Source organism: Ovis aries, chromosome 23, assembly GCF_016772045.2.
Source record: "Ovis aries strain OAR_USU_Benz2616 breed Rambouillet chromosome 23, ARS-UI_Ramb_v3.0, whole genome shotgun sequence".
NCBI lineage: Eukaryota > Metazoa > Chordata > Mammalia > Artiodactyla > Bovidae > Ovis > Ovis aries.
This window is the reverse complement of record NC_056076.1, coordinates 4,660,619-4,679,171: the sequence shown is the minus strand read 5'-3', so window position 1 is coordinate 4,679,171 and position 18,553 is coordinate 4,660,619. Positions and strand designations below refer to the sequence as shown.

General features: G+C 43.8%; 1 protein-coding gene across 1 annotated transcript; it reads left to right on the top strand.

Moving 5' to 3' along the window:
* The first annotated feature begins 13,405 nt into the window (after positions 1-13,405).
* LOC101102357 (large ribosomal subunit protein eL21-like) lies at positions 13,406-13,894 on the top strand. Its single transcript, XM_015103561.3, has one exon. The coding sequence runs from the start codon at positions 13,412-13,414 to the stop codon at positions 13,892-13,894; it is 483 nt and encodes a 160-aa protein (XP_014959047.2). The 5' UTR covers positions 13,406-13,411.
* The last annotated feature ends 4,659 nt before the right edge of the window (positions 13,895-18,553 follow it).

The following is an 18,553-nucleotide window of genomic DNA, read 5'->3' as shown; positions in this document are numbered from 1 at the left end:
TTTTCCAGTCGTTGGGCACTATGAATAAAGCTGATGCAGGCATCTGTGTACAGTCTCCCGCTTGATGACGAGTCTTCATTTTCCTGTGATAAGTGTCCCAAGGTGCCATTAGTAGGTCGTGTGTGAACTCAGTTATTCATTCTGAAAGGAGCTGCTGATGCAGAAACCACGTTTAATACCATCTCACGAGATAGAGGCCGATCCTGTGGTGCTGCCGTTTTCTTTTCTCTGGCCCCTACGTGTTTTTTCCCAACATCCATAATCGTAAATAAATTACCCTTCCTCACTTCTGCCTTGACTATTCCAAGAGTCTACTAATCATTTCCTGCCTCTCCTCTTTTCTGATTCCGATGGTGTGAAGCGGTCATCTGGACACGGATTTCAAGGGAAAGAATGATAGGAAGCTGTCAGTCCCTAAGGTGGCTTTAGTGGACTTTTTCATTTTCAGCTTTTCATTTTTCAGACATAAACGTGTAAAAAAATCCGAGTTCCAATAGATCCAAAAACTCTACCAATTTATTTTCAGGTAACACCGTACATAACCATAAGATGATTATCAAAACCAGAAAATTAGCAATGATATAAAACTATTAAAGCACAATTTTTCAGATTTTGCTAATCATGGGTGGATGTCCTCTTCCCCGTCCACAGTGTTCGTCACCAACCTCAGTCTCAGCATAATACCATCCCAAACCTCTGCACTCTGAACTGGATCACTCAGAGCTTCTTCTAACTGTTTGACAGAGAATGTTGTCTCTTAGCGCTTTTCTATTGTATAGTACTCCTTCCTTCTGGAACATTCTTCTTCCCTTACTTACTATGCCACATATATATGATGAAATATTATTCAGCTGTGAGAAAGAAAGAAATCATGTCACATGTGACATGGATGGGCCTTGAGAGCATTTTGCAAAGTGAAATAAATCAAACAGAGAAAGACAAATATTATATGACTCTCCTTACATGTGGAATCTGAAAAGGCCAAGTTCACAGAAACAGAGTAGGGTGGTGCTTGCCTGATTCTGGGGAGGGGGAGAAATGGGGAGATGTTGGTCAAAGTGTGCAAGCTTCCAGTTATAAGATGAAGGCTTCCTTGGGGGTCCAGAGGTTAAGACTCTGCACTTCCACTGCAGGGGTCACAGGTTCGATCCCTGGTCAGGAAAGTTCTGCATGCCATGAGGAGCAGCCAAAAAGAGAAAAACATAGATGAATAAGTTCTGGGGATCTAATGGTCAACATGGTGACTATAGTTAAAATACTGTATTATACACTTGAAATTTGCTAGGAGAGTAGGTGTTGAATGTTCACAGCACACCACAAATAAACAGATAACTATGTAAGGTGACAGAGGTGTTAACTACCCCTATACAGACTTAGACTCACAGATGCTGTGTGCTGTGCTTAGTAGCTCAGTCATCTCTGACTCTTTGCAATCCTTTGGACTACAACCCACCAGTCTACTCTGTCCATGGGACTTTTTTCAGGCAAGAATACCGGAGTGGGTTGCCATTTCCTCCTCCAGGAAATATTGCTGACCCAGGGAACAAACCCAGATCTCCTGCGTCTTCTGCATTGCAGGTAGATTCTTTATCCACTGAGCCACTTGGGAAACCCAATAATGGTAATCAGTTCACAATATGTAAGTGTATCAAGTCACTGTGTTGTATACCTTGAAGTCACATCACATTATATGTAAATTATATTTCAATAAAGCTGGGGGGAGGAGGCAGAATTCAGAATTCAAAGTTGTCTGCAACAGAAACAAAGATTAGAAGAAACACAAAAGATGGATTTAAATTAGTAGAATTGGAGAAAACACATATACAGCAAACTTTGAAGATATAAAACCAAAAAAAAGGAAAAGATTTCAATGATACTCTTTTGGATGCACAGGATTTAATCAAATCAAATACATAATTCAAATTCATTTTACCTGATTCTCTTTAGTATTTTTTTAATGTGGTTATTATAAAATGCAAATATATATATGTGGCTCAAAATATATTTCTACAACACACATCATGCTAGATTATTACCTCTTTGGATATACATGCTTTTCTTAACCAGTTTATGTCCTGCACCCAGAAAAATTTCTGACTATTTAACAGATATCGAAGAAGGAAAGGAGGGAAAGGAGAAAGGAAGGAAAGAAGGAAGGAAGAAGTAAGGGTAGCTGGATGCAGTTAGGGATGATTCCACATATATAACATTTAAGTTGTCAAATGCAAAATAAAGGATTCTTCCCTTTTCTCTCCCTTTCTACCACAACTGAATTGACAGGGGGTTGATTTATTCAGGAAATTAAGCATAGATGCTGATATTTTCACACTGTATCACCAGGAAAATTAAGAAATGACTCCTTTCATGAAAGACTCAGCAAAGTGCATTACAGAGCTGGGTTGTGAGAATCTACTGGAGGCTTTCGGTCCTTTGGGGCAAAGCTTTCCTCACAGGTGAGCAGCCGGCTATTTGGAGACTGCGCATGCGCTCCCCAGCACGGAGCCCCTGCCTGCCCTGCAGGAGAGGACCTAGCAGGTTTCTTAAACGCCAGAGGTGGGCTTCCTTCAGTTGTCAACGCGTCTTCTGGGTTATTTTTAAAGAATAATGAACCAAGATGACTCACCCACAGCCCTGCAAGAAAGGAACAAACCTAAGTGGTAGTTAATGTACGGTTTGCAGAGTCGACTTTTAAGAAAAATCAACCCACCCTGCTTCTCTGCCTGCTTAGGAGACGTTTCTTCCTCCTCTGTCATCAAGTCTAGTGAAGGATGCAGCCCTGTCCAACCATCAATAGGATAGAGTCAGGATGTAGAGGACACACAAAACTTTCTCCTTTTTTAAGGTATGGGTTCTTTTATTTCGCAAGTGTTGCTCAGTTTTTCAGAAACACACGTTCTTATATAAAATGAGATATTTCTTACGTTTTCTTTTTCTCTTTGCTACCTTTTCTTCTGTGGAACTCTGATTGAAAGAGAACTCTGACATTTGCATGATTTGGCAGGTGGTTGCAAATAATTAACAAATAACGAATTCTTAGGAAAAACAAAAGCATTGTCTTTGAGTAAATAATAAATATGGAATACCATCCAAACTTTTATTGCTTTTACATCCTCATGCATGCATGAGTGCTAAGTTACTTCAGTCGTGTCCAACTCTGTGCAACCCTACAGATTGTAGCCCACCAGGCTCCTCTGCCCATGGGGATTCTCCAGGCAAGAATACTGGAAAGGGTTACCATGCCTTCCTCCAGAGTATCTTCCCAACCCAAGCATCGAACTGGAGTCTCCTGCAGCTCCTACATTACAGGTAGATTCTCTATTGGTGAGCCACCACAGAAATCCAAGAGCAATGTTACATCCACTTAAAGAAGTGGATTTATTACCCAGGTATTTTCACTATATTTTTGTTTCCAAAATCCCTATCATATGACAGACTAAGATAAAAGGATAAGAAAATTGCTTTCCAAAAACATGAGCACGTTCTGTAGCCCATCAGGTTCCTCTGTCCATGGAATTCTCTAGGAAAGAATACTGGAGTGGAGAGCCATTCCCTTTTCCAGAGAATCTTCCTGACCCAGGGATCAAACCTAGATCTCCTGCATTCCAAGCAGATTCTTTATTGTTTGAGCCACCAGGGAGGCACAGCTTGTAAACTAAACTCACTTACATGTCAAACCTTTTCCCATCCTCTCAACACCAAATAGCAAAACCAGCTTTTTCGATGATCCAGCAGATGTTGGCAATTGGATCTCTGGTTCCTCTACCTTTTCTAAAACCAGCTTGAACATCTGGAAGTTCACAGTTCACATATGGTTGAAGCCTGGCTTGGAGAATTTTGAGCATTATTTTGCTAGGGTGTGAGATGAGTGCAATTGTGCAGTAGTCTGAGCATTCTTTGGCATTGCTTTTCTTTGGGGTTGGAATGAAAACTGACCTTTTCCAGTACTGTGGCCACTGCTGAGTTTTCCAAATTTGCTAGCATATTGAGTGTAGCACTTTCACAGCATCATCTTTTATGATTTGAAATAGCTCAACTGGAATTCCATCACCTCCACTAGCTTTGTTCATGGTGATGCTTCCTAAGGCCCACTTCCCTTCACATTCCAGGATGTCTGGCTCTAGGTGAGTGATCACACCATCGTGATTATCTGGGTCAGGAAGATCTTTTTTGTGTAGTTCTTCTGTGTATTTTTTGTGTAGTTCTTCTTGCCACCTCTTCTTAATATCTTCTGCTTCTGTTCAGTTCAGTTCAGTCACTCAGTCGGTTCTGACTCTTTGCGATCCCATGAATTGCAGAATGCCAGGCCTGCCTGTCCATCACCAACTCCCGGAGTTCACTCAAACTCATATCCATCGAGTCGGTGATGCCATCCAGCCATCTCATCCTCTGTCGTCCCCTTCTCTTCCCGCCCCTAATCCCTCCCAGCATCAGAGTCTTTTCCAATGAGTCAACTCTTCGCATGAGGTGGCCAAAGTACTGGAGTTTCAGCCTCAGCATCATTCCTTCCGAAGAACACCCAGGACTGATCTCCTTTAGAACGGACTGGTTGGATCTCCTTGCAGTCCAAGGGACTCTCAAGAGTGTTCTCCACCACCACAGTTCAAACGCATCAATTCTTCGGTGCTCAGCCTTCCTCACAGTCCAACTCTCACATCCATACATGACTACTGGAAAAACCATAGCCTTGACTAGACGGGCCTTTGTTGGCAGAGTAATGTGTCTGCTTTTGAATATGCTATCTAGGTTGGTCATAACTTTTCTTCCAAGGAGTAAACGTCTTTTAATTTCATGGGTGCAGTCACCATCTGCAGTGATTTTGGAGCCCAAAAATATAAAGTCTGACACCCTTTGCACTGTTGTTTCTGTTAGGTCCATACTATTTCTGTCCTTAACTGAGCCCATCTTTGCAAGAAATGTCCCCTTGGTATTTCTAATTTTCCTGAAGAGATCTCTAGTCTTTCCCATTCTATTGTTTTCCTCTATTTCTTTTTCCTTTACTTCTAGTCTTTCTTAAAGAGATGCAAATACCAGACCACCTGACCTGCTTGGTAAAAAATCTGTATGCAGGTCAAGAAGCAACAGTTAGAACTGGACATGCAACAACATGTCTGGTTCCAAACATAACTGGTTCCAAATCAGGAAACGAGTATATCAAGGTTGTATATTCTCACCCTGCTTATTTAACTTAAATGCAGAGTACATCATGAGAAATGCTGGGCTGGATGAAGCACAAGCTGGAATCAAGATTGCTGGAAGAAATATCAATAAGCTCAGATATGCAGATGACACCACCCTTATGGCAGAAAGCAAAGAAGAACTAAAGAGCCTATTGATGAAAGTGAAAAAGGAGAGTGAAAAAGTTGGCTCAAGACTCAACATTCAGAAAACAAAGATCATAGCATCTGGTCCCATCACTTCATGGCAAATAGATGGGGAAATAGTGGAAACAGTGAGAGACTTTATTTTTTGGGCTCCAAAATCACTGCAGATGGTGACTGCAGCCATGAAATTAAAAGACACTTGCTCCTTGGAAGAAAAGCTATGACCAATTTAGACAGCATATTAAAAATTAGCAGAGACATTACTTTGCCAACAAAAGTCTGTCTAGTCAAAGATACGGTTTTTCCAGTAGCCATATATGGATGTAAGAGTTGGACTGTAGAGAAAGCTGAGTGCCGAAGAATTGATGCTTTTGAACTGTGGTGTTGGACTCTTGTACTGAGTCCCTTGGACTGCAAGGAGATCCAACCGGTCCATCCTAAAGGAAATCAGTCTTGAATATTCATTGGAAGGACTGATACTGAAGCTGAAACTCCAATACTTTGGCCACCTGATGCAAATAACTGACTTATTTGACAAGACCCTGATGGTGGGAAAGATTGAAGGCAGGAGGAGAAGTGGGTACCAGAGGATGAGATGGTTGGATGGCATCATCAACGCTATGGACATGAGTTTGAGTAAGCCCTGGGAGTTGGTGATGGACATGGAAGCCTGGCGTCCTATGAAGGGTCGCAAAGAGTCAGACACAACTGAGTGACTGAACTGAACTGAACAAAACCAGAAAGAAGAGAGGGACAGTCTACACAAGAATATCATCAGTTCAGTAAAAGGCTCCGATTTCTCATCTGGCCAACACTTCCCAGGACTTTATTAAATCACATACTTATGTGGTTACACATCTCCAGGGCCAGGTAGAGTTCCAAGGATGCCACAAAGGAGCTAAATGACTAAATCAGCTGAAAAATGACAGACTGAAATCCAAGCAAGTTTCCAAGTCCATGTTTCACCCTAAGGAGGCTGATACCTCACTGGGTTTGTGAAACTACCAGCAGTTTCCAGGCATGTTCAGCAGTCATCACCAAAGAAACCCATTATTGTCATTTGCCAGTCCTCCGTAAGGGAAGTGTGGGCCCAATTCCTCTTCTTTAGGAGCATTTAGATGAGCCCAATTTTTTTTTTCTTTTTAATTGGAGGATAACTGCTTTACGATGTTGTGCTGGTTTCTGCCACACATCAACATGAATCCGCCATAGGTATACTCTTAAACCTCCCTCCCATCTCCCATCCCATCCCACCCTGCTAGGTTGTCACAAGCTCAGGGTTTGAGTTCCCGGTGTCAACGGCCAATTCCCGCTGGCTATGTATTTTACATACAGCAGTGTATATGTTTCTAGGCTTCTCTCCCAGTTAGTCCCATCTTCTCTCTCCCTAACTATGTCCACAAGTCTGTTCACTATGGCTATAGAAGAGCCCACTTTTTTTAGAGCTGTGCCTCTCACTAGTGATGCTTCTTTGTTGGCTTAGACCATAAAGAATCCGCCTGCAATGTGGCAGATCTGGGTTCTATCCCTGGAGAAGGAAATGACTCCAGTATTCTTGCCTGGAAAATTCCATGGGCTACAGTCCATAGGGTCACAAAGAGTCAAACACGACTGAGCAACTAACACTTTCACTTACTAGAATAGAGCAAGAATCTTATGCTGTGTTGCTTGAGGCTATGTGTTTTTCAACCCAAAAGCTTTTCCAATCCTGATCACAAACACTGTATTTGAGCTCTCTACCCATCGGAACACCCCAGTTCATTTTATATACCATTACTGGTTTCATTCCTTGACTTTAAAATCCTCTTCCCAGTATCTTCAAATAGCAGAGAAATATTTTGGATAACAGCTATAATCCCTGACCACAAATAACTGTGAGCAAAACTGCTGAAACCAGAGAGGATGCAGGAATGTTTCCATCTTCTTGTGGAAAGGAAAATAAATGGTTAAATGCAAAGTGGGAGGAAGCCAAGCAGGGATTGGTGGGAAGTTGTTACATGTAGGTTTTTCACTCAATGGTGAAATGCTTGAGCTTTCTGTACATCAAAAACCCAAAAAATTATTTTACACTGCAAAGAAAACGGAACAAAGGCAGAGAAGCTGCTATGAACTTTCACCACGTTGGCCGTGGCTTTTTGGATGTATAGCGTGTAAATGCAGAGAAGTATATAGAGTTGCAAGTGCCTTTGGTTAACATGAAAAAGTTATTATTATAAGTGACTCAAGATAAGACCAACCCACAGTCTGTCTTATCCTCTCCTGCATTCAAGCCACAGAAAGTGGCTGAACCAGGTCCAAACCCTGCAGGACGTACCAGGCTAACATGCTGCCCCGCTGGTCAGACCGCCACCGACCCTGGTCTCAGCTTCTCTTGTACAACCCTGAAGACCTAGAGCTGATGTCTGCAGTCAGGCTTCCTTTCAGTTCTATTAATAATGTCTGGTCAGATTTGTCACGTCTGCTCAGAGACACACAGCCCTGATTTAAACATTCGGTGATAAAACAGAGCAGCAGAACCAAAGCTAGATGCCAGAAAGCTAAATCTGCCCCTAGGGAAAGTCAAAACACATATTTACTTCTTCGGTCTTTATCTACACCCCGACTTTTCTGCCAGAAATATAAGACTAGCAACGAGTCTCAAGACCAGATTTAGCTTGACTGCACTTTCTGAGATTATGACAGTCGTAGAGAATTGAAACTGCTGTTCTAAACCCTTAGTTACAGAATTCTTCCTCCGTGTGTCAGTACAGACTCTGATTAACCAGTCCCTCTCCTACTCTGTATCTGAAGACTTGATAACCAGACCACAGAGAAAGTCTTTTTATACATTTTGTCCCAGTTAAGAAAGTACTAAGTTCCGCTAAATCAGTGGTTTTATTAGCAGTGGAATCCTTTCTTTAAATGATAGCTTATAATGTGAGCCTTTTTCAGAATCTTTTTTTGTGGACCAGAAAGCCCTTTACTTTGATGGGAGTTACTCTGATGGAGAAGGACTAGGGGTAAAAGCGCCCCCTGACTGTCCTTCCCCTGCCCACCTGATGCTTTCTCTGTAGAAGCCCAGAAGAGGCAGAGTTTGAGACCAGTGACCTGGGTAAGAAGAAGGGCATCTCTGAACAGGCACTTTGCTCTGATGGCAAAAGTCCCAGTGACTGCACTTTACTTCCACAATGGGCCACCAGCTGCCACACCGCACCACAACACCTACATTCTCAGGTTAGCCTGCAGTGATTCTAAACCTTTAAACAACCTTAGAAGCACGGGTCAAAAGTTGTGACCTCAGAGGAAGAAAATAATCCTTCGTATTTGCTTATATTTATCGAGCTTTGGACACTTCGCGATGTGCTGCTGCTGCGTCGCTTCAGTCGTGTCCGACTCTGTGTGACCCCATAGACGGCAGCCCACCAGGCTCCCCCGTCCCTGGGATTCTCCAGGCAAGAACACTGGAGTGGGTTGCCATTTCCTTCTCCAATGCAGGAAAGTGAAAAGTGAAAGTGAAATCGCTCAGTCGTGTCCGACTCTTTGCAACCCCATGGACTGCAGCCTACCAGGCTCCTCCGTCCATGGGATTTTCCAGGCAAGAGTACTGGAGTGGGGTGCCATCGCCTTCTCCACGCCATGTGCTATATCTTGCTTATTATAACCATCGAACTTTCTGTTTATTCACGGTCAGGTCAGTGCCGATTCAGCAACATTTCTCAACAATTCACATAGTGTGTAGCATAAAGGAGGCTAAATTTTATCAGGTTGCTCTGAATTAAAGGACTTCCCTGGTGGCTCAGACAGTAAAGCATCTGCCTACAATGCAGGAGACCCACGTTCAGTCCCTCGGTCAGGAAGATCTCCTGGAGAAGGAAATGGCAACCCACTCCAGTACTCTTGTCTGGAAAATCCCATGGATGGAGGAACCTGGTAGGCTACAGTCCCTGGGATCACAAACAGTCTGACACAACTGAGCAACTTCACTTTTCACTTTCTGAATTAAATGTTTCCTAAAAAAAAGCAAATAAAAAAGTTTCTTAAATTTGGACTGGCCCATCCTCCCTTAAACTTATTACTGTGAGAACAACCTGGAACCCCAGTTTTTCACCAAGGAAAGTCTGCTTAGGTCCCATTACCCATTAATTCACTGGTGAAATGAACAGAATTCTGCCCCTGTGTTAAGATCTGCAGAAACACTAGATGAACATCTTGAGCGCTTGGAGCATCTGGTGTCCCAGGATGTCTCGCCTGGTATTTGGTTTGTCCTTCTGTCTGTCTCCACGTAAAAACAGAGCAGGCATTTGTTTAACTTGTGGAATTGATAGCTACTTCTCGGTAATGTGTTCCTTTGCCATTAGAGGGTTTTCCTGATTTTCCTGACAAACTCCTTTTCATCAATAGACTATGTGAAGTGGCAGCAAAAAAAAAAAAACAGAGACAAGCATAAGGGAAGAGCAATTATTTCCATTTCCTAGCAAAGGCATTGCATGAAGCGGAATTCATGAAGCCAAATGCATTGTCTCCTCCACAAACAGCACACTCACTCCTGAGCTGGTGTGGACGGGTCAAGAAGATTGTGGCCACAGACCTGCCAGAATACAGAGAAAAATGTGGCAAGAGCCTACTCATTCTTGCGGTGGACCCTTGTGCTGGTGAATGAAAGAGCTAGAGGAGAACATTCTGGAAACCTCCAAGCTACTTTTAGCACAATAAATCTGCGGTCTAACATAAGCAATGTCTGGGGGTTCTAGGGTTAGCAGTCCGTTCCTGATGCAAATGTTGGAACATTATCTTCTCTAAAAAGATCATTGCATCTAATACAATGTTATTAATTAATCTCATGGAAACCACATTTTAAGCTTCCAAACAAAGAAACTTTGAGTGTGTAGAGTCCAAAGATGGGGCTCCCACATTTATCACAACTAAGAATGATGGAGAGGCTTCCCCGGTGGCCCTAGTGGTTAAGAACCCGCCTGCCAACGCAGGAGACAGCAAGTTTGGGCCCTGGGTCGGGAGGATCCCCTGGAGGAGGGCATGGCAACCCACTCTAGTATTCTTGCCTGGAGAAACCCATGCACAGAGGATTGGCAGGCTACCGTCCATAGAGTCGCAGAGAGTCTGGACACGATTGAAGCAACGTTAGCAGGCGCAAGAAAATGGTGGAAGTACTAATATCTGAACTCCCAGGCCAAGTAAATTCAAATATGGGTTCCGGCCGAGGTCCAGAGAAAGAGCCGCGTCACTGAGCTGGGAGAAGTCTCCATCCCTGGGAGTCTCCCCAAAGCCGACCACAGCAGAAATAGGCACGGACCCAGCAGGTCTGTGTAAAGAACTGGGCCTTCCAGGAAAACATAGAATTAATCTCCCTTGATGTATGGCTTAACCCGAAAGTGCTGGGGAGGGAGTGGGGAACAGACGCGCCCTTCTTTCATTTTGCCGCCGTGTGTGACATCATAGCAGGCCCTCCTTCAGCCCTCATTCGTGCCTGTGAATTTCCCTTGCGGTCAAACCTCAGTCCAAGCGCAGTTCCTCCTCGTCCCTGTCGGCCTCATCTGCCCTCCCTTCCTCCTGATCGCTCAGCTCCAGCCACGCTGGCCTCCTGTCCACGGACCATCTGAGCATCGTCACACAGTTCGCTCCGGCCCCCTCCCCGGCGCATCCACGCACCTCCAGCCCAGACGAAAGAGGGGTACCTTCTTCCCGCCTGCCGCCAGGCCAAACCAGGGCCTCATTTGACCTCTCCTGCGCGCTCTGCTTTACTCCTGCAAAGAGCTTCTCAGGCTCCGAGTCTGTGTTTAGTAGCTGCCCCACTCGTACTGTAAACCTCTCGAGACCACGGACTGTGTGGATTTCATCCCTGCATTGCCGGGTCTAGAATCATGCGTGGCAAACGTTGGTACTTAGTCCATTTTTCTTTTCTTAGTATTCAGTGAGTTCGTGGATGAGTTATACACCATGAATAGAAGGAAAAGGAAATGTAGTCACGACAAGACCAGTGCAGAGCAGAGTGAGCCAGAGGCAGAGGGGAGATCTGGGGGGCGCATCCCACGGAGAGGAGGCAGAAAGACAAGAGTGAAGGAGGAGCTGTCGGCAGGGAGAGAATAGCCTTGGGCGGAGACGGGATCAGAGTTGGGCAAGGTCTGTCTTACACACACACATACACACCCCTGAGTACGGAAACCTGCTGACCTCTGTCTTCTTTGATTTGATGACTTCTAGTGCCCAACAGGGCTTGGTGTCCCCTTGCCTCGACTACACTTTGGACAGGCTTCTCATCACCCGGCCCTGCCCTCTTCCCTGAGAGCATCTACTCTAGGAAAACTTGTCATTGCCATTGCCCCTTTGAGATACACATTTTTTTGAAAAGCCTCTTGGTTTTACTACCTAGGACTGTCTTTCTCTAGGACCTGGGAGCCATGCCTGAGAAGTGGGGTCTTCAAGGAAGAGACTCCCCATCTCTCGGTTTCTCCAAGTGGTAAAACCACCTTCTGTCCCGAAGCTATGAGAAAGTTGACTTGGCCTTTGGGGAAGGCCAGTTAACAAGCACAGTGGCCTAGGACCCCACTCCCACCCCAGCTCTTAAAATTTGCCTAACCCGTGTTTCCATGGACCTCAGGCTGAGTTCTGGCCCCTGGTCTCTGTTGCAACAGCCAAGAGTAAAGTCTTCTTTATGTGCCTCGGTATGTCTGATGCAATGCTTTGATGCTATAAAAGGAGCTGGAGACATCCTCCATAATTTCTTAAAACAAAAAGGAGCATTTACATTACAAAATGAACTGTGTTTGGTTTTTATGAAACAAGAAGGAAAGGGAAACCCTTTACGTTAAAATAGCATCTGATTTTTTTTCTAAATAAATGAAGCCTATTTTTAGATGTGTATATGCTTCTAAAATGGTTCCAGGTTTGTGAAGTGAGAAGACAGAATTGTAAGCTGGTTCCTGGCTTTTACTTGGATTCTGCAGGACACAGATTCACCAGCTCCTGTGAGGAAGTGGGTGCATTCTGGATGATTTAAGATGTGGGTCCAAACCGATGGTGCTTTCGTGGCCCCAATGCAACGTTTACAACAGGCCTCTGAGGTACCAATGAAGACACATTTAAGGATGAAAACAAAAGTCCATCCACAAAGCAAATAAACTAAAAGCAGCACTTAAACTGAGTTCATCTGTTAGAATCAGAGGAATTTGCACTAAATCCAAAGTGAATCAAAATGGATGAAGAAAAGAATAAAATCAGTGGCAAACACTGTCTTTCCCACCAGTGATACGAGCTCTGCCCATGGGGAGGACAGAGGCGCTGTGACCCCCTAAGCCCTCCCGCCCCCACCCCCGACAGCCAGCCCGGAGTCCATGCCAGCACCACCCAGGAAGCCAGGCAGCCCCACTCCTGCCTGCAAGCCCAGCTGCTTAGGCAGGTAAGGCATTGCCCCCACGCCCACCCTTGCCTCTTAATTAGCTGGTAATAAGAATTAATGAATAGCATCAATTACTTAAAACTCTTTTATAGTTTCTAACTACTGTAACGATGTGTGAGACAAAATAAGAACTATAACTATTGGAAAGCACATAGCAAATGTCTTTGGTGCTGGTGGCTTAGTCGCTAAGTCATGTCCGAGTCTTTGCGACCCTGCGGACTGTAGCCCACCAGGCTCCTCTGTCCATGGGATTTTCCAGGCAATACTGGAGTGTATTGCCATTTCCTTCTCCCACCCAGGATCGAACCTGGTCTCCCACATTGTAGGCAGACTCTCTACCATCTGAGCCACCAGGCAATCCTATGGTTAAAATAGTAATGTTTTATACCGTGTGACTTTTACCACAATAAAAACAAATTTTTACAAAGAGGGAGAGAAAGAGACAGACTTAGAGAACGAACTTATGGTTGCCTGTACACAGTGCTGTGTTTAAAATGGATAATCAATAAGGATGTACTGTATAACAAAGGGAAAAACGATAGCCCTGCCTGGAGGACACACTGAGTGAGCGTGTCAAGAGGGAGTGCCTGTGACCATCACTGCAGACTCGGGGGCTTAAAACAGCACGTTTAGCCAGGTAAAAGGCAGCGCAACCGCCTCGCACCTCTCCCCCAGCCCCTCAGGCTGATTCGCCAAAATGAACAACACAAAGGGAAAGAGGCGGGACACCCGCTACGTGTTCTCCAGGCCTTTCAGAAAACACGGAGTTGTTCCTTTGGCCACATCCATGCGAATCTACAGGAAGGGTGATATTGTAGATATCAAGGGAATGGGTACTGTTCAAAAAGGAATGTCCCACAAATGTTACCATGGCAAAACTGGGAGAGTCTGCAGTGTTACCCGGCATGCTATTGGCATCATTATAAACAAACCAGTTAAGGGCAAGATTCTTGCCAAAAGAATTAATGTGCGTATCGAGCATATTAAGCACTCTAAGAGCCGAGATAGCTTCCTGAAACGTGTGAAGGAAAATGATCAGAAAAAGAAGGAAGCCAAAGAGAAAGGGACTTGGGTTCAGCTGAAGCGCCAGCCTGCTCCACCCAGAGGAGCACACTTTGTGAGGAGCAAGGGAAGGGAACCCAAACTGTTGGAGCCCATTCCCTATGAATTCATGGCCTGATGGGTGTAAAAATAAAGACCTGGACTGGTAAAAAAACAAACAAACAAAAAAACAAAAACAAAAAAAAAACAGCACATTTATCCTGCAGCTCTGGTAAAAGTCTAAGCCGGGTCTCACTGGGCTAACATTGCAGTGTGAAGAGGGCTGCCCTTCCTCCTGGAGGCAAAGGGAAGCACCTTTTCCCGTCTCAGAGGCCACCGGCACTCCTTGGCTTGTGGCCCCCTGGCCACTTGCGGAAACAGCAGTGGAGGGGTGAGCCTAGCCTCACATCACTCTGAGTCCTCTGCCCTTCTTCCAAAACAGATAAGCAATTTTAATTCCACAGGTGGCTTTAATTCCCTCTTGCCATGTAAAGTAATGGGTCCACAGATTCCAGGGATGTCTCTGGGGACGTTATTTCACCAAGTACAGCCCTAAATGTCATTATATCTTTGAGGTAGATTCGGTATCATTTTTCTTTCCTCTTCTTCTCCTAGCGGATTGAAGTGCTATGCTGTTTTCTTTTCCGTTTAAATGTTATTATACATGTCCTACATTATAGAGAAAAGTGAATTACCAGATAAACGCAACAATCTGTTTGCAAGGAAGCAAGAGGAATGGGCTTTGGGTAGGTAAACAGATGTCGCTACATGCCCTCCTCACAAAAGTCTGCTTAGGATCCTCTCTTCTGGTAATGATTAGCTTGTTTTGTGTTTTGTTTTGTTTTTTTAAATAGGACACCACACACACAAACACACAGATGCCCAACCTACTTCCTCTTCTGAAGTGGCTTCAGTCTCAGACATTTATTTCTGAGGAAGAAAAATGAATAAATGAAATCTCTGGCAGAAAGAATGCCACATCCCTCCAAGTGTTTTAACACAACTGGCAACAGTTGAGAGCTGGACTGCAGCCAGGAACTAGAGGTAAATAAGAAAGCTACTTGATTGCTACTCACTGACGCCTCTGAACATCTGCACCGGCAACTTCAGAGCCGCCTCAGACAGAACTTCCACTCCCTGGAGCCCCGGCTAAGACACAACCAACCGATACACGCACCAAAAAAGGAACGGCATTTGCCCCACATGCCAGCTGCGGGCATGGCTTATGGCGCCACATGAGAAGTCAGTAACACCTACCCAAGATGAATCCGTTCCACGGTACGTGGGGCAAGGTGGCCCAGGAAGAAATTTCGATCCCAAGCTAGCTTCAGTTTTCTCAAATTTCCATACAAAGACCCTCTCTGAGTTCTTCACCTCCTAGACTCAGTTCTTGGAATGAAGACATAGGATTCAATCAAGATTCTTTTCCGTTTTAAATCTACCATAATAACCAAGGAACTGATCTATTTAGGGTGCCAGTTCTCACTCTTGGTGCATTTTGGTCTGTGTAACTCGCCTTTCACGGCTGTCCGAGCCAGAGAGAGGTCTCAGAAGCAGTGAGCACTTATACTGATCCGCTTTGGAGTCCCAGCTGTGTGCCTGCCTCTTGTATGCAATATATTTAATTCTCCCGGTGGCTCCTCAGATTAAGCCAAAACCAGGTCAATGATGTTAGAGATGGAGCAGAAGGCGAGTTTTCCAGAAGTGTTTAGACCTCCTGCCCCACCACACCGTCATGCCCCTGTATTTATGACAGCATGAATGGGCAGCGTTCCCTTCTGATTGAGCACAGACTTCTCAAACTTGACTTCACAGTGACTCTCTTTTGCATTCGCATCAACTCTTTAGTATGGGAACATCCTCCCTACAGAAACAGAGTACAAAGAATTATTGCATGGACCAACTCTGGCAAGACTACACAAGGAAAAATAGCAAAACACATTTTTAGTTTAATAAAATTTATTTTGAAAAAGTGTATCCATTATTTATTTTATGCATGTTTTAAAATACAGCTTTTATCTACCAAGTGGATGTATTTTGGCAAATTTAATAACTGGCTAATTCAACTGTAATACATGAATTAAAATGAAAAATCACTATGACTATAGACATTCCAAGCAAAATCCATATTTTCCATTTCATAGCTATCTCAAAACTGACAAACCATCAAGATGTTTGACTTGGTCGGTGAATAACCAGAAATGATTTTACCAAGGGAAAAAAAAAAAAAAGAGTAAAACCAAGCTGTGTCTACTTTTGTGTACAGAAGAGCTGTTTGTCTGCATTTGTATCCTGTGTTTAAAAATGGCTGAGTTCAAGCTCAGTCATTCCAGCATCAATATGTACCTACTACCCAAGCCCTATTTGTGGACAGCAAGTCTGTCATAGTGTTGTATTTGATCCTCTGTGAGAGAAACAGAGATGATTATCATCCTCATATCAGACTAGAATTTCATTTTCAAAGAGGTAGTAAGACTAGCCTGAGGTCTCAGAGAATTTAGCCAAATGTTAATAAACAGAGAGCAACCATCTGCAAATTCATTCATAGCTGACACTCACCATCACTAAGCACTTGCTGTGAACGGGACACTGTTCTAATGAGAAAGTAGAGTGTGCATATATGAACTCACGCGATTCTCACCACTGTCCTAGGGTCAGGTACTGCTGTCTTCACGTTACCATTGGGGAAACCACTGCTGGAAGACGGGGGTGGGGAGGGGAGGGGGTTGGACAGAGAAAAGTTACTTGTCCATTACAATCCACTGTGAGAAGTGCCAGCAAAGGACTTCACCCCTTTGGTAATTCTCAAGAAATCACAGAGGACGGAAGAGCTGACAGACACTGACAATGGTAAATGGATCCCTGCAGATGAAAGAATACAACCCAGAAACTCCAAGTCCAGAAGATGGATGCTGACACCCGGCCAGGCTTCACAAGTGCTTTTTAATTGATTGCTAGAGAGGTGAAAAGATGCTTACTAACCATTTTTAAATGGTTTACTACACTGGAAGATATGGATAAGATCCAAGAAATCACATGAATTGATTTCATCGAGACATTTGGCTGTGTTCTTTATGATATTATTTTGAATCTTATAAGATTTGATTTGGAAAATATTTGAGTGGATTTCTATCTGGCTGGAACAACAGACTAGTTCCAAATAGGAAAAGGAGTACATCAAGGCTGTATATTGTCAGCCTGCTTATTTAACTTATATGCAGAGTACATCATGAGAAACGCTGGGCTGGAGGAAGCACAAGCTGGAATCAAGATTGCCAGGAGAAATATCAATAACCTCAGATATGCAGATGACACCACCCTTATGGCAGAAAGAGAAGAGGAACTCAAAAGCCTCTTCATGAAAGTGAAAGTGGAGAGTGAAAAAGTTGGCTTAAAGCTCAACATTCAGAAAACGAAGATCATGACATCTGGTCCCATCACTTCATGGGAAATGGATGGGGAAACAGTGGAAACAGTGAGACATTTTATCCTGGGCTCCAAAATCACTGCAGATGGTGATTGCAGCCATGAAATTAAGAGATGCTTACTCCTTGGAAGAAAAGCTGTGAGCAACCTAAACAGCATATTCAAAAGCAGAGACATTACTTTGTCAACAAAAGTCCATCTATGGTTTTTCCAGTAGTTAGGTATGGATGTGACAGCTGAACTATAAAGAAAGCTGAGCGCCGAAGAATTGATGCTTTTGAACTGTGGTGTTGGAGAAGACTCTTGAGAGTCCCTTGGACTGCAAGGAGATCCAACCAGTCCATCCTAAAGGAGATCAGTCCTGGGTGTTCACTGGAAGGACTGATGCTAAAGTTGAAACTCGATTACTTTGGCCACCTGATGCAAAGAGCTGACTCATTTGAAAAGACCCTGATGCTGGAAAATATTGAAGGCGGGAGGAGAAGGGGATGACAGAGGGTGAGATGGTTGGATGGCATCATCGACTCAATGGACATGAGTTTGAGTAAACTCCGGGAGTTGGTGATGGACAGGGAGGCCTGGCATGCTGCAATCCATGGGGTTGCAAAGAGTCGAACATGACTCAGCGACTGAACTGAACTGAACTATCTGGCTGAATAAATAAAGGTAAAAAACATCATTCTTGTCTATCGGAAGGGGAAATTCCATGGAGAAATCGCTGGTTGGATAAGACACAGAAATCGTCGTTATTAAATTTGTAGCTGACACAGGCTAAAACAGATGGCCAGGGCCTCAAATGACACACGCAAGATTCAAAACAATCTTGATAGACATGAAGGATGGACCAAAACCATCAATATGACATTTGACAGGGATACTTAAACTCTTACTTACACAGGTAGGGGGGATTTGACTAAACATCAATTTTAGTTAGGGGAAAAAAATATCTGTTTTGCTTTAGTCTACTATAAACCTCAAAATGAATACACGATGTGCCACAGCACCTGAAATCTGCTTTAATATGAAAGTAACTGTTAAGCAAACAAGGGTAGCAGGATCCTATTCTGCTCTATGCTGTTTATATCCCATTTGTACCATTCTGTTCAGCTTCAGATTCTTTATTTTCAGAGGAACACAGATTTGCTCAAAAGAAGGCAATCTTTTTGAAAGTTCCCTGGAAACCACCCCATTTAAGAATGGTAAGTGGCAATAAGGTGTGCTAGCTGTCTTCAAATATTAGAAGCATTCATGACAGAGGATGAAAGAAAGAGCTTTTAAAATTCAATTCTAATTGTCTCACTCTCCTGCTTAAAACCCTTCAAGTTAGCCACCTCTCAGAATAATTTTACATTTCCTTCCTTGTCTTACAAAA

Coding starts and splice junctions, on each gene's coding strand:
- LOC101102357 (XM_015103561.3), top strand. CDS start 13,412: ATGAACAACACAAAGGGAAAGAGGCGGGACACCCGCTACGTGTTCTCC.